A 14,556-nucleotide genomic window follows, 5' to 3' on the forward strand; every position below is an offset into this window, starting at 1 on the left:
GATTTCCTTTTAAAAGAATTAGGAATACATTTTACGTTGAAGTTTTGTTTATTTTAAAATTGTATGTAAATGGTGTCCCACTAAAGCGATGGATTATATCGTCAAAACGAATAAATATTCCGATTGAAGAATGAAAGATGAAGTCCGGCATATGTTCCCAATGACTTGCAGGACTTAACGCTCCCGATTAAATTTATCATTACTTTTGAACATACTTGTTTATTAATGTAACTATGACATGTTCAGTTTCCTACTTGTCTTTTAGAATTGCTCAGGGTTGGTGTGCGTATATCTTTGATATTTTAGAAGTCTTGAAATATACAGTTGAAGCAGGTAGTGAAGTCACATGATCTAGCTGGCTAGTTATGATCATCACTTTAATAAGGCACTTAGTTCAAAATTTCTCACAGAGCAAGACAATTGTTTTGTGAGAAGTAGCGTCCTCTTGTTGAAATTCCTTGACTTCCATATCAATTCCGTTCAAATGCAGCAAGGAACTGGTAACCATACTACGGCATCGTTAATTATTAATTGTCAGGGCATTTCTGTCCTTATCTTTAATAAAAAATACGTCTACCAGCCCAAAATCCACACCACATGATTACTTGTAAGTATAGTGTCACCCATCCAATCACAAGAGATATTGCGTAAGTTGAGAATTTTTAAACTGGAACATTTGCAAGTTGTAATGATGCAAAAATATTTGTCATTCTTCTTCAGAAAGGTATTTTATTAAGCATCTTAAATCCGTTTCTTTTGTTGGATATCCTTTATGTACAGCATACATCATTTTATGTTTCCTGCTATTAAGTTACATGACATAAATTTATCTTTAAATGTGTACAACATTTTTATTATTGGACTTCCTTCTGTAATATTTTAAAAACGTACAGCACAGTAGAAACATTTCCAAAGTACCTATCTATACTAAGGGGCCAGAAAATATAAACAGGAGGGCTTCTGCTATAAAAAGTGTGTTTCTAATGGTATAGGTGGGGCAAGAAGTGAGATATTATATTACTCCACCCTATGCAGCTTTCTTGTTATCCGGCCTGCCCTTCTGCCACATTTTGCCGGGTAGTCGGAAGTCTACTGTATATGTTTCACTAGGAAGACGTGAAGCCGCCGCCTTTTCACTATCATTACTTTGAAGCAATTAATTGCATGTATAGAAATAACCCGACCTGAACACTGGTCCTTTTCTGCCAAGATCCAATATTACTTCACACAACATAAGAAGAATTATAAATACGCACACCAGACAAAAAACTACCTAGAAGTTACCTAATAACGGGTGACACTGCTCCTAGCCTGGGTATAGTTTGAAAATAACCCCACGAGGCGTTGCAGTTATCTCACATCGATATCAATCCAATTATTATCACTATAACCCACGGTTCCAGCGAAGTTCGTGAATGAGTGTTTCTGCGTTTTACAAGTTGTTCCAAACAGATTTCCAATTAGATTTAAATGTGGGGAACTTGACTGCCAAGCCAAATGCAACAGGATAGTTAAAATCTTTTCAAATCATGTACGAACGCTTTGAAGCCTTTGAAGAAGTTAGTCGTTGTCTTGGAACATGAGAATATCCATTGCATATTCATCATGAAGATGCTGGAGAAATAGCAATACCTGTTCAATGAAAATGTCCAAATAAACATACTGCTTCATGTTTACATTCACCTGTATGATTTAGAGTTGAGTTTTGTGTTTTATGTCTTTCTGGAATACCAAGGTTATTATGCACAAGACATACTACTAACGTGAGCTTCAAATACGACTATGGTTCAAGTCTAGTGCAGAGACTATCATGCAAAATCATTTCTTGCAGTATAGGCCGTTCTCCATCTCGCCTTTAAGAGAACAGATTACAGAATCACACCCCCGGACCAAGTTTTCATTGGTATAAATCTGGTATGAAAAATACCCAACACCATCACTCCCCACACTGAGAATGAAACATTTATTAGGCTTTCCGTTCACTCAATGACATGGATCATTGGAATACAGACAAAAACGCGACTCTTACCACACTTACATGTTGTTGGGGATGATGTCATTAAAGTTGGAGAATGCTACTAGGTTCTTAGTGCTATGTAGTAGATTTGTCTGAAGAAGATAAAAGTAGTCTATTAGTTCTATTTATTCGTTTCTATGGTCTCGATTTTGATGATATTATGAACTGGATGTAATACTAATTAGAAAAGGTTGTACGCTTGATATGCAAGCAACTTCTATGAACATTTCTGAATATACTATGTTTATGATTATGATATGTATGTTAATGTAATGTTAAAATAAAGGTGATAGTGTAAAATGTGCGATAGTTGATGATCAGATCATGGTTAAGCTTATGATAGTTATAATAAGTAGATGTCATTGGAATATTAAGAAGACTGAAACACTTTGCAGTTCTTACAACTACACCTTTATCACCACAGTAAGAAGTGGTCATTTTCGAGGTACCCAATTAGAAACGTCCATTGCATAAAGTTTACTCTAACTTTCAAGGAGTTGGTTAACCAGAAACTCCTTTACACATTTACTTTGTACGTATTTCTGTCCGGGAGACAAAAAAATCAAAAACCACTTGATGGGTCACGATCAGTGTTAATTAGGATGTAAAGGGGCAAAATTTCAGATTCAGTTTGGTGATGGCACTGGACTTAATAACCAGAACAAAAACGGTAGTAGATGACAAGAAGCAATTTCCTGTAATCGAGTAAGCGTCCCAAGAATACACTTCATCCTTAACTCTCTATTGAAACCAGAAGTGACAAAAATCCACAATTTGCGCTTTCAATATTAATTTAAAAATATCACGCCATACAAACCAAACTCTTTCACGGGGTATACACGAGACATTAACTACTTGCTTGTACAATGTGCTTAACATTGACAATCAAATTCAATGAATAATGGCTAAGCCAATATTTAGTATAGAGAGGTAGTGTACATCCGAAAACACAATATACTAAATGCTAGAAGTACCAAGAACCAAAAACAAACGAAAGGTGGAAGCTATATCAACAGTTATCGTATTTGCGCGAATATAGGCTGCACCTAAACTTTTGACACGGGATTATCGAAAAAAGAAATAGTGCAAATATAGGCCAGAATTAAATTCACGAGAAAGTTCAATTAGACATTATTGAGAGTTACATCTCCCTGCATCCCCTTCTTCAACTCTCGTATAACTAAGGATGACTCATCACCAACAGGACAGGTTTCGCGTATTGGGAGGTCTGGTGATGTGACTATTTTAAGGGACAGTGTAAGGAAATTCAAAGTTGATAAATCAATTCGAGAAACTCTGAGTAACGACGAGAAATAAGAATACTAGTTACACAGAGAAATTTAAACTTCAAGTTGTCAGCTATGCAAAGTAATACGGAAAGCTCAAAGCTGGACGCAGATTTGATGCTGATGACAAAAAGTTCGTCGGTGGAGTGCAAGTGAAGAGAAACTCTTAAATAGTTTGAAAATTCGGTGTTCATTTCGAGGGCAAAAGTGCAAATATCCAGATGTGGAAAAAGATTTGTTTGATTTTGTAGTTTAAAACAGGAAATGTGGATATGCTGTTACAACTGAAATGATTCAAATTGAAGGCTGCAAAATAATACGTGTACATGTCATTTTGAAACTGAAGATTTATGATCTGAGGAGAACTCGATTATAGGGCGCACCAGGATTTTTCAAGCCAAAATGTAGGAAAACAGTGCAGACTGTATTTGCACAAATATGTTATTACTGGGCATTTAACCGGCGCTATTTTCCATGCATAATCATACCAATCACTGTAAATATAATACTTTAACGAATACGAAATATGCTACTTACACTTGACGAATTAGTAACCTCTTCCTGTACTCGTCCTTCAACTTGTCATCTACTTGATCAGCATTGTTGTTAACTATGTGTTGCATATCTGTCTGAACTTGATCTGTGATGGAATCAACATTCCTATAAATAAGGATCGGGTTTTTACTGTTATCTACACGAAGCCATTTAAGAGACATTGCTTTTCGGAAGCCAATTGAAGCATTTCGACCAGAGTTCTGCAAAGAAAATAATATATAATGTAAAGTTATTATACAGGCTGGAACTAATGAACAAACTTAAATTTAACACGATCATAGAAAAAAAATCATCTTCTGAGCCTGAATTTCATACTGTAAGACGTTAAAATAAGTTTCATTTCATTTCATAAAAAAGAAATATAGTACACTGCTACGAGATCCAATGTCTATATTGCTAGGTTGGTTGTATTGGAGTTTAGTGTCCATTTCAGCGCACAGGCTAAATGAGACGTGGATCTACAGCTCAAGCGTGGGATACGAATCACATGAGCTCCTACCGAGAATGCTAATTATATACTCACTAGGTAGCTCTCCGATGTCTTGGTATTCATAATAATACAGATAAACAAAATGAAGTGAAATAAATGAACACATTTCAGCACAAACGTATACTACTACATGATTCCTATACATAGAGAAATAAATGACGTTTGAAAAGGACGGGATATTTTGAAACGGATATAAAGAAAAGCTTAAGCAGTTGAACGACTTAATCATGACAACGAACAGATACGCTGAAGAGATGGGCATGTTTACGTCTACTAAATAACTTTACGTAGATGACCACTATTTATGCACAAACATTTCTGTGTTAGCCGTTGCTCTTACGATGATCAGTCAAACAACACAAAGTCAGGGTGTTTTGGGGACATCGGAAAGCCAGTAGACTAGGAAATAACTTGGTCGCAGAGCCGCCGCAGATTTCTGTGCAGTATGGGAACGTTGCCACATTTTGTTGGAACCAGGCATTGTCACAATGGAGGGAAGAGGGGGGATACTTGTTCTTGTGCAACAAATAAGTTCAGCATATCCACAGCGATCAGCCGTCACGATAACCGGAGTTATTTTGGTGGTTTGTAAAAGAAACTAGTGTAACTGATGCGGATTTCGCTTGGCCCCACAACGAAAATTTTGGTTATAGACGAAGATATTGAGATGGAAGTGAAAGCTCAACCTGACATCCACTGCTTGTTCATCAAATCATCGTCCTCGTTTACCTTGGCTATCAGTCGGTCATAAATTGTCTCTGTCATGGGTTATCATTTAGTTTCAGATGCTGGACTATCTGCAACTTGTAAGGGTAGAACTTTTAAATCCTACGTCAATATTTGTCGCATAGTTAACCCCAAAGCAGTCATAGACATACCAAGAGATGCTGTGGATTCTGCTCAGTTCGGACAATTTCAATATTCTTTTGTGTATGGACAGCGCGTGGTTGTCTTGGGAGAAATTTACCTTAGAGTTAGCCCAATTTCCTCAAAATTGAGTATCTATGGGGTTACTGCATGGGTGAATGGAATTCGCTTATGACGTGCTAAATTAATATGTCTTCAAAATTCTTAAGTGTCATTGCTCCTATAATATGCTCTTAATCACAAACATACAATGTTCCCTAACTAAATAGCAAGAAGTCTATATGTACGATTATGCATGATTCACAGTTACCTATCTTACGGTGTTGACAATTCAAGGTTCAAGAAGATTATAGCATAACATTTCTTTTTCAGGAACTAACATTTATCTTTACACGAACAAACAACCTTCCTATATGTAATTTCTATTAAAAAGAAAACCTGGATTGGCAGGCCCTCGAATCTGTCTCTTGCTTGCCTTCCGTTTACCAATTAAGCTACCAATGACACAATAGTTCTTGCGTTTTCATGTTTTATTTCTTAAATCATTACTGTCCTACAATCTTACTTTTCTCTGTCATTCCATTGTTGATCAGTAACTACTGACACTTTGTACATTTGAAATAATTTAATACAATAACAATATACAAAGTAGAACTATAAATATTACACATAATGCAATAAGAAAATAAATAAACAAAAAACTGTACATGGAGTTTCGTTAAGCATTTCTTCCCACTTTTTTGCTAGGATCAAGAATTTTTCTGTCGCTCACCAACTTTGAAAGTTGTTAGATAGCAACTAAGTCTCTGAAATGTCAATACTGGTAGCGAATTTTCCTCTAGTATCCCTGTTCAGTTGTGTTGACTGTTCAAGAAATTTCAATGATTTTAAGCAATATTATACATTTCAAAAAAAGTTCCTTCTTAACCGTACTAATACCTTATACTTCTCTTTTGGGAAGGTAATAGTAATGCGACTTGATTACCTACCAGCTTACATGGGACATTATATACAACTTACAAAAATATACAATGCACTGGAAACTGACAATACAACATGCGTACCATAAGATCTACATGACTAATTCCATTTTCAGGCACCGCATGGAAAACCAGTGCTTCATAACTTCCTCTTCTCGCCACTTCTCTGCCCTCAAATGTCGGCTCCCACTGCTGCCTACTTCGTTCCTCTGCTTTGATCACCTATAAATAGAACAAAATAAAAATTAATACCAAGAAGTGACGATGTAATCATAAGGTACCAAGGAGCCATCGCGAAGACAAGAATAAGACAGTAGGCTGTAAACAGTAAGCACAATATACAAACAACTCCTCTAACTTGGATTATAATATTAATTTTTCCTATTAAAAAGCATTTTAGTTTTGGAAGATCTACTAAGCGGTTCAATTGATTTCAAACAATCTTAGAAGCATCGGTGCCTAGGTTTAAAGAGACAATTTTTAAGTAGCACCAATCACCGGAAAACAGTTTCTCCCACAGATATGCACCACTTTGTGCATGTACATGTGTTCATGTTGTGTAACTTCCAGGAAGCGCACAAAGAAATTTTTGTATAGTGAATACAGGAAGTTTCTTTTGGACAAAGCCTAACGCAAACGTTGGTTTTTGAACACTTTCCTGGTTATTATCATCAATGAAAAGAGTTAATACATACTACATCACTGACAAGTGTAACATTGATATTTTTAAGTGTAACGTCCCACGATTATGCTTCAAGGCTAAGGGTGACAGTGATAATGAACGAAATGATACAATAAAACAGGAGAACCACGTAAAAACCAACGCATATGCTAATTTTCGATAGGTAGAATGATATAAACACGTCTTTGTTAAACATATTGAAGATGGTAAGGTGTTAAAAAAAAAAAAAAATCAAATACTAAATGATGTGACTAACCAGACCGTGTCAAATTCCACCGAGATAATTTCGAGAGCCACTACTGTTCTCATTGTCGGTCGCTCCAAGTATGAAAATCAGCGAATACACTACACTTGCATAATTATGAGCACGGCACGAAACTTTAGGTTTGAGTCCAGTAATCAGATCACAGTTTGTTCGTCATTTTTTCTCGCACAAAACTAACTTAAAAAGACTAACTACTGAACGCATAAGTTGATCATAAAATATCTATTACCAATATGAACTATCCTGTGAATTGATGGCGAACCGTTAACAAGCAAGGCTGTTATTCATTTATTTAGGTTTTGTGATAGTTACTCACTATATGCAAATGGTAGGTTTGTTTATGTTATGTTTTATGTTTTATTTAATGTTACTTACAGATCAACAAATATATGAGTTCCGGGTATTGATTTTCATACTTGCAGCGACTAAGGATGAGATAGTAGCGGCTCCCGAAATGATCTCGCTGGGATATACAGATTGACACTGTAAGATTAGTCATAACGTTTAGTAAAGAAAAATATTGCAGACAATTTCTATCTTCCATCTTGTTTTAGAAACATTTCATTAAAATTACCAGATTCTCTATTACATTTCAAATAAACAAAAACTAACATCACATCCATGGGCAAATTTGCATAACTTCTTCCAGGGAAAGAAGGATCCGAGTGGTCACATTGCTGCTTTGTGCTCTCTTCCATTTGTCGTTGTTCAACTGAATTTGCACAACTCCTGAGCTAGGAGCAGGGTGGAAAATGTGCCAATTTAGAAAAGGCCAAAGAAAGGTTACATTTACAACTTGAGGTTTATAAATAGAACTACATCATTGCAACAGTATATATATAGTGAAACAGGAAAGAAGGTGGAGTCAAACAGCTGTATGTACCCTTCACCAAAGCTACACTTGTAAAAGCAAAAATATATTCAGACGTCCAGATTTACCTTACGAGAGCCAAATACAGGGGTTGGACAAAAAAACTCTAAAAACACTTCATACAGGACACGTAAGTTTGTCACTCCACTGTACAACACGTGTTGCGGTTGCCGATCGTTTTTTGTTTTCAATGTGTGATGTGAACCTTCCTCTTCCATCAGCAGTAACCAGTTCACTTGTTGAGTATCGTGGTATGAAAGTGGTGGGGTAAAATGGGCGACCTGACAGACTTCCAAAGAGGCATGATCGTTGGTGCCCGTCTGGTTGGAGCTTCAGTGGCAACAGCGGCGAACACTGTAGGGGTATCGAAAGGCACTGTGTCCAATGTCACGAGGGCATACACAATTCATGGGCAAACGACGTCTGAAAACCAGAACAGTGGTTGAAAGACAATCCTGTCAGATAGGGACTGGAAAGCATTAAAACGGATTGTAGCAGCTGCAATGAAAATTAAGTCTGAACTCAATTCCGGCCTACAGAACCCGGTTTAATCGAAAACAGTGCGACGGGAACTTCATGGCAGGGCCGCTAACGCCAAACCCCTGATCTTAGCAGTAAATGCGAAGAGGTGTGTCCAGTGGTGCAAGGACCACAAGGCATGGACTCATGAGCAGTGGAAACACGTAATGTGGTTCGATGAATCGACCTTCACCTTATTTCCAATAACCAGTCGTGTTTACGTATGGAGAACACCGTCACAGGCCTATGATACAGACTTCTGCTCCAACTGTAAAGCATAGGGGTGGTTCTGTTACAGTATGGGCAGTGATATCGTGGTTTTCTGCAGGTCCCATCATAGCCCTGCATGGAATGATGAATGCTAAGGCGTATGAGACCATTTTGGGGGACCAGGTTCTACCTATGGCCCAAATATTGTTCCCTGATAATGATGACATCTACCAAGATGATTTGGCACCCTGTTATACTGCAAAAACGGTGAAATCATGGTTTGAGGAGCATGTCCAGGAGCTATCACACCTCCCCTGGGTCCCACAATCACCAGATCTGAACATCATTGAGCCATTGTGGTCTGAGTTAGAAAGGCGTGTTCGGTCTCATTACCCTCCACCAGCATCCCTTAACCTTTTGTCACTCACACCAAATTTAGTAACATAACTACTCGCGCGTTTGCTTTTTTCCAACATTGACATTTTCAGATACAATAATATATTTAGTAACATTTATTTGAAGTAACGCATGCAATTGTTGAGTAAATTACTTAGAACGTTTCGAATTGCTGCTATAATGCTGTCAAAGTCTTGATGAGTGGCAAAAATGCGAACTAAAGCTCAAACAATCGACACACCACGCGTTTAGCCAATAAGGGTTCAGCTGTTGCTAAACGAGACAGCCTTGGCGAAAGGGAGTGGATTCCTTGAGCCGATAGCGGCGCTTCAAACAGAAGACTAGATGTCACGTCAATGTGGTATATCTATAGCTTGTCAATATCTCTTCTCTGAGATCGGGTTTCGAAATCATCGAATCTAATGGCCCTGAGTAGCAGTAAAAAGCTCGTGAAACTCATTGCTGCTCTTACGATTCGAATTCCTGTTCCTCCACATGCCCACAGTGATCTTATATCATCACTTGCTTCCCTTCTTTGTGGCAATCAAATAAAGACGTCGAAATAAAGCCATTAATTCCGCTCTTGAAGTTGCTGTACAGTTGCAGTGCGTTCTTCGTCGAAACTTGTTCGTAATTTGTCCAAATACTTGTTAGTACTTGGGTTCTTCATTGTTTAACCAGATTTAAACGAATAGAAGTAGTTTGCTTATTCTCTTCTCAAAATTATTGGTGAGAATATCGCTTACCACAGTTGCTGTCTCAAATTGATAAAAGGCACAGATTAAGAAAATGTGCCCCATTTTTTTAAAAATAAAAATTAAAGGTAAAATCTGCAAATTCATAAAGGAAGAACTATATTTATTTATGCAGGTGGCCAAGCTGTAACGTATACTAACTGCATATTTTAAGTAGGTTACTAGTCTGAAACCATCATAAATGCTAAAAAAATGGTTAAAATAAGTGTGTGCATATGAAAAAGGACTGTATTAGATATTTTCTGCGGAGTGTTTCTGCACTGTGTACAAAAGCTGTATTTTATGTTTACAAGTACAGTGTCACTAGTGTGAAACCATTACAAGTGCAAAAGAGCACGTATGAGTTCGAAACCCACATTAGCCTTGTAAAGGAAACATAAAAGCACTAACATAAACTAATCTAATCTACACTAGCCTAGCCTAGCCTGCTCTATTCTAATAACCTAACCCATCCTACCATACTCTACTAACATAACCTACTAATCTACCCTAATGTACTAACCTAAGTAATACTACCCTACTAATCTAGGCTAATAACCTAATTCTTGCTTGGAGTCACCACCTAGCACAGATTGGTAGGTGTTCTTCGAATGACAAAGCGTTTGACTAAGATTTTGTTTATGGATCCCGGGATCAGAGTAACATAAAGTTATTTTAAATGTTACTTTCCTAAATACCGTATACACAATTAATCCTGTCCTATTTCCTTACTTCAGTTGTAAATTTCTTTTGCAAATATTTGCTAATTACCTGCTTGTTTATTCTTCACTAATTACTTATGAATGTATATTGCCTCTCTCTCTCTCTCTCTCTCTCTATTACTGTGCAAAAATAGTACCTTTCAATTGTTCAGTCTTGTAAACTTTGTCATGTTCAGAAATAACGAAGAAATGTTCCAATGGAACTATAAACCCGTTTCCTTACCTTATCACTGTGAGGGAGGATATAGCTTGGTATAAAAGACGAATCAATTTGTGCTAGATGACTACTAAAGAAAAAGAAAAAAAAAAAGAAAGAAAGAAAGAAAAAAAAGCATGAGCATGGCAGAAGGGCCCGCACAGCAGCGTGTCTGTAGAGAGCAGGGGCCTCAGCAACAGTGGAAATACGAATAAATAAGTGTAGTGGGAAAACACTTCATATGGCATTGCAATGGACGTATTATGAAAGCAACTGACCAAACGTAGTGGCTTTTAGGGCAAGGTTCTAGATTACTGGTCCCCCTTCCCATTCAGCAGTAATAAAGACAGAAAACAACGTACCCTGCGGGGCTGTAACCCACCATCACTCGCTCGGCAATACTGTGTAAATTAAATGCATATACTTAAGTACAGAAAGAAACAAACCCAGCTACTAACCTACATGGGGGACCAGTAATCTAGAACCTTCCCGCCTTTTAGCGACAACCCTGAAGCGCCTGTTCCATACGGATGCACCGGCTTTTGCCCTGCACTCACTCGGTTAGCTACCATTCGTGCATTTTAGAGCCCGCCTACAACAAGATGGTTTGCGCTCTTTAAACCAATTTTTATCTCTATTCATTTAATACTATTGTTTGCTGACGATTTAAAAATCTATTGCAGTATCTCCACGGAATTATACGCTATTTCTTTGCAAAGCTATATAAATTCTACTTTCCAATGGTGTGAATCAAACAAATTGCTGTTATATATTAAAAAATGTACGGTAGTATCATACACCAGGAAAATTAACTATGTGCACAACGTGTACACTATTAATCAAACACCAATTGAGAGTGTGGATTATATAACTGATCTTGCAGTCACTCTACAGTCAAACCTATCATTCGATATTCACGTCAACACAGTAGTTGGTGAGGCCTTTTGGAACCTTGGCTTTGTGGTGAGATTATGAAGTGATTTTTCTAACACCAATGTCCTCAAAACTATATACATTGCCTATGTAAGATCTAAGGTGTAATATGTAGCGACAATATGGGGTTCTAATAGTAAGAAATATATAAACAAAATCGAAAATGTTCAAAATAAACTTTTTAACACACCGGTATAAAGAAACAAGGAAGTATGAAGATCTTCGAAGCAAATACTCATTTCAAACGCTGGAAAGCAAGAGGACTCATTTCATTTTATCTTTTTTACATACAATAATTCATAGTACACTAGATTCAGAACATTTATTATCAGAAATCAAACTTCATGTCCCACACAAACTAACGAGACCCCATAATAGCATATTTCATCCCTCAGCCCTAGGGACTAATGCATTGGAAGTATCACCTGTCAGAAAAATGTGTTTATTGTACAATAAGATATCAGAAGGGCACCCAGAGATAGACACTTTTAGTTATAGACAGAATTTTATTCTAAATAAATGAGGGGTTAACTTTACGACGCCCTCTCCAGCAGGTATACTCACTCAGAAACGAGAAATTACACACTAATAATCTATGCCTCCCTAAAATAGGACCGACCCATGAGGGATGAAAATTGTGGAGCACTATTGACTGCTGCTAAAATCAATCGGCACGTCTCATCCCACTTTAGCATAACGCACTTCCTAGATTAGTGGGTTAGAAACAATGACACATTTATGCTCTATTGCCAGTTTACCTATTATGGCCTCACCACAGACCTTCACATAGCTCTATACTAAACTCCGTAATTATTCATCGTACAATGATGATCTTAATTACATTTTTCGTTTGAATAATGCTATTTCGTATAATTCAATTAGTTTTACCGTAAATTTTGGGAGACCACCAACGGAACTTAACTCCAATATCTGTACACAATTATTCAGGCATGGGGTTAAGTTTAGAGTTACCCCTCCGCTTTTTATAAAAATCAGGAAAATTTACAGGAGAAATGAGGTAAGAAATGATAATTTGAAGTTTTTATTTGATGTTTAGGAATGTAAGTTGGGCAGGAGAGTTATGTTTAATACGAGAAAAGATATGTGGAAGTTAGTACTATTTGCCAGATGCGGAAGCATTGCGGAAGGTTTCAGCAACATGGTAGTTGTAAAATATGGCGAACAGGTGTAACGGATGCGCAAAAATAATGAAGAAAACCTTTTAAATTTTTGTGAAACACACGGAGTACTGAAGTTAAGTGAAATGTAACAATTTTTAATACTTTAAGCACTGTTTTTTGTATGTTACAAAGTCCAAGGGCAACTTCAGACTGGAGGGGCAACTCTAAACTTAAGCCCAGGCATGCGCCAACAAAATGATCTCAAGCGCCTTAGAGCATCTGTTACAAGAATATTGATAAACAATTTTAAAAGTGGCGTCCATATTCTTATACTGCATGAATGGGAATGCTTTCAAGTGCTTATGCAATCCTTGCAGCATGCGATACTTTTTCTTTTTCACGAAACAAAGCGAAACATATTTTGACCAATTTAACATAGTACATAGGCCGAAAAAATTAACCAAATTCAATTCAAGTAATCCTTCCAGATTTACAAATGTAATACATTGAGAACTAATTTGAATTGTTGTTTACAATATGTGGCAACATACACAATGTGTACCATCGAAAGTAACCACTGAACTTACATTTCCCAAGGCCTGCAAGCTTTTTACGGCTCCAATTATTTTCTGATGGTTTACTTTTAGGTCACTTGCCAGGTCAAGAGTATCAACTTCATTATGTTCCGATAAATACTGAAGAACTTTTTCCGGCAATTCGTCCTTCGTACTGGAGGCTGCCATGTTGTCATTCCACTACAGTTGGCAGTGATACCAGATCATAGTCTGGTATCCATTTGGAAGCAAAAACATTCCACACAAAGGTTATTTTTCCTACATCATGAATAACTTTATAAAAACCAAATAGAAATAAAACTTAGTACTTGGTACAGATCTAGGTAATAGTATACATGAGAACACCCTGTCTTCCGTGCGCGAGGATACTTCATATTATATATTTATACGCAGTGATGCCAATTGAAGGGAAATTTCCCTTGTCGCAGGGAAATTTTGAGTAAATTTTGGAGAAAAGAGAAAAAGGGAAATTGCTTGTAATCTCTCAATATTGCAGGGAAATTTGAACCTCTCTTCAATCATTTATAGATTGAACATATTTACGTATCTGATTAATCTCATTAAAATTCAGTGTAAATTTCACATTTAAATTTGTTCCAAACATAATCCATTGCACTTATTTCACATAAATTCTCACAAGTTATCTTGCTTTTAGAGATGCAAGGGCTCGGAAAAAAAACGGCTTTTTTGGAAAAAAACTCGGTTTTTTCTGCTTTGCTTTTTTGCTTCGGAAATTTTGGGCTTTTTTCAAAATACTGCTTTAAATTGATAAAACAGACTTTGTATCGCTTCTCTATAACATAAAAAATCATTTAATTAGTGGTTGATGCTGATAATAATATAAAACATCGAAAATAAACTATGAATTTCGAAAAAATATTTCAAACAATTTTTCTTCAACATATTTACATTATGAATTCCACAGGATTAACCAATGTATATAATAAGAATTTTTTAACCTCCTATATACAAAAGTAAGCAGAGTTGGCAAGAACCGTGGTTGTTTTTGAAAATGCCAAAAACCCGTTTTTTTTGGGGGGGATGTTTAAACCAGGCTTTTTTGGTTTAAACCAGGCTTTTTTGACTTAGATGTTTTGCTTTATGTATTTATATTACATATTCACAGAAATAGCCTAA

At 36.7% G+C, this 14,556-nt stretch overlaps 1 protein-coding gene across 1 annotated transcript; it reads right to left on the reverse strand.

Moving 5' to 3' along the window:
- Window positions 1-3,840: 3,840 nt before the first annotated feature.
- LOC145677947 (phenylalanine--tRNA ligase alpha subunit B-like) lies at window positions 3,841-13,757 on the reverse strand (the record flags this gene model as incomplete). The annotated part of the gene is made up of 3 exons (XM_081748187.1): window positions 13,432-13,757; window positions 6,280-6,417; window positions 3,841-4,058 (listed from the first exon to the last, which is right to left on the reverse strand). Coding segments are annotated over exons 1-3 (512 nt in total), but the record flags the coding sequence as incomplete, so codon positions are not given.
- Window positions 13,758-14,556: the final 799 nt, after the last annotated feature.

Source organism: Thermobia domestica, unplaced genomic scaffold (assembly GCF_964235325.1).
Source record: "Thermobia domestica unplaced genomic scaffold, izTheDome1.hap1.1 HAP1_SCAFFOLD_1657, whole genome shotgun sequence".
Classification (NCBI taxonomy): domain Eukaryota; kingdom Metazoa; phylum Arthropoda; class Insecta; order Zygentoma; family Lepismatidae; genus Thermobia; species Thermobia domestica.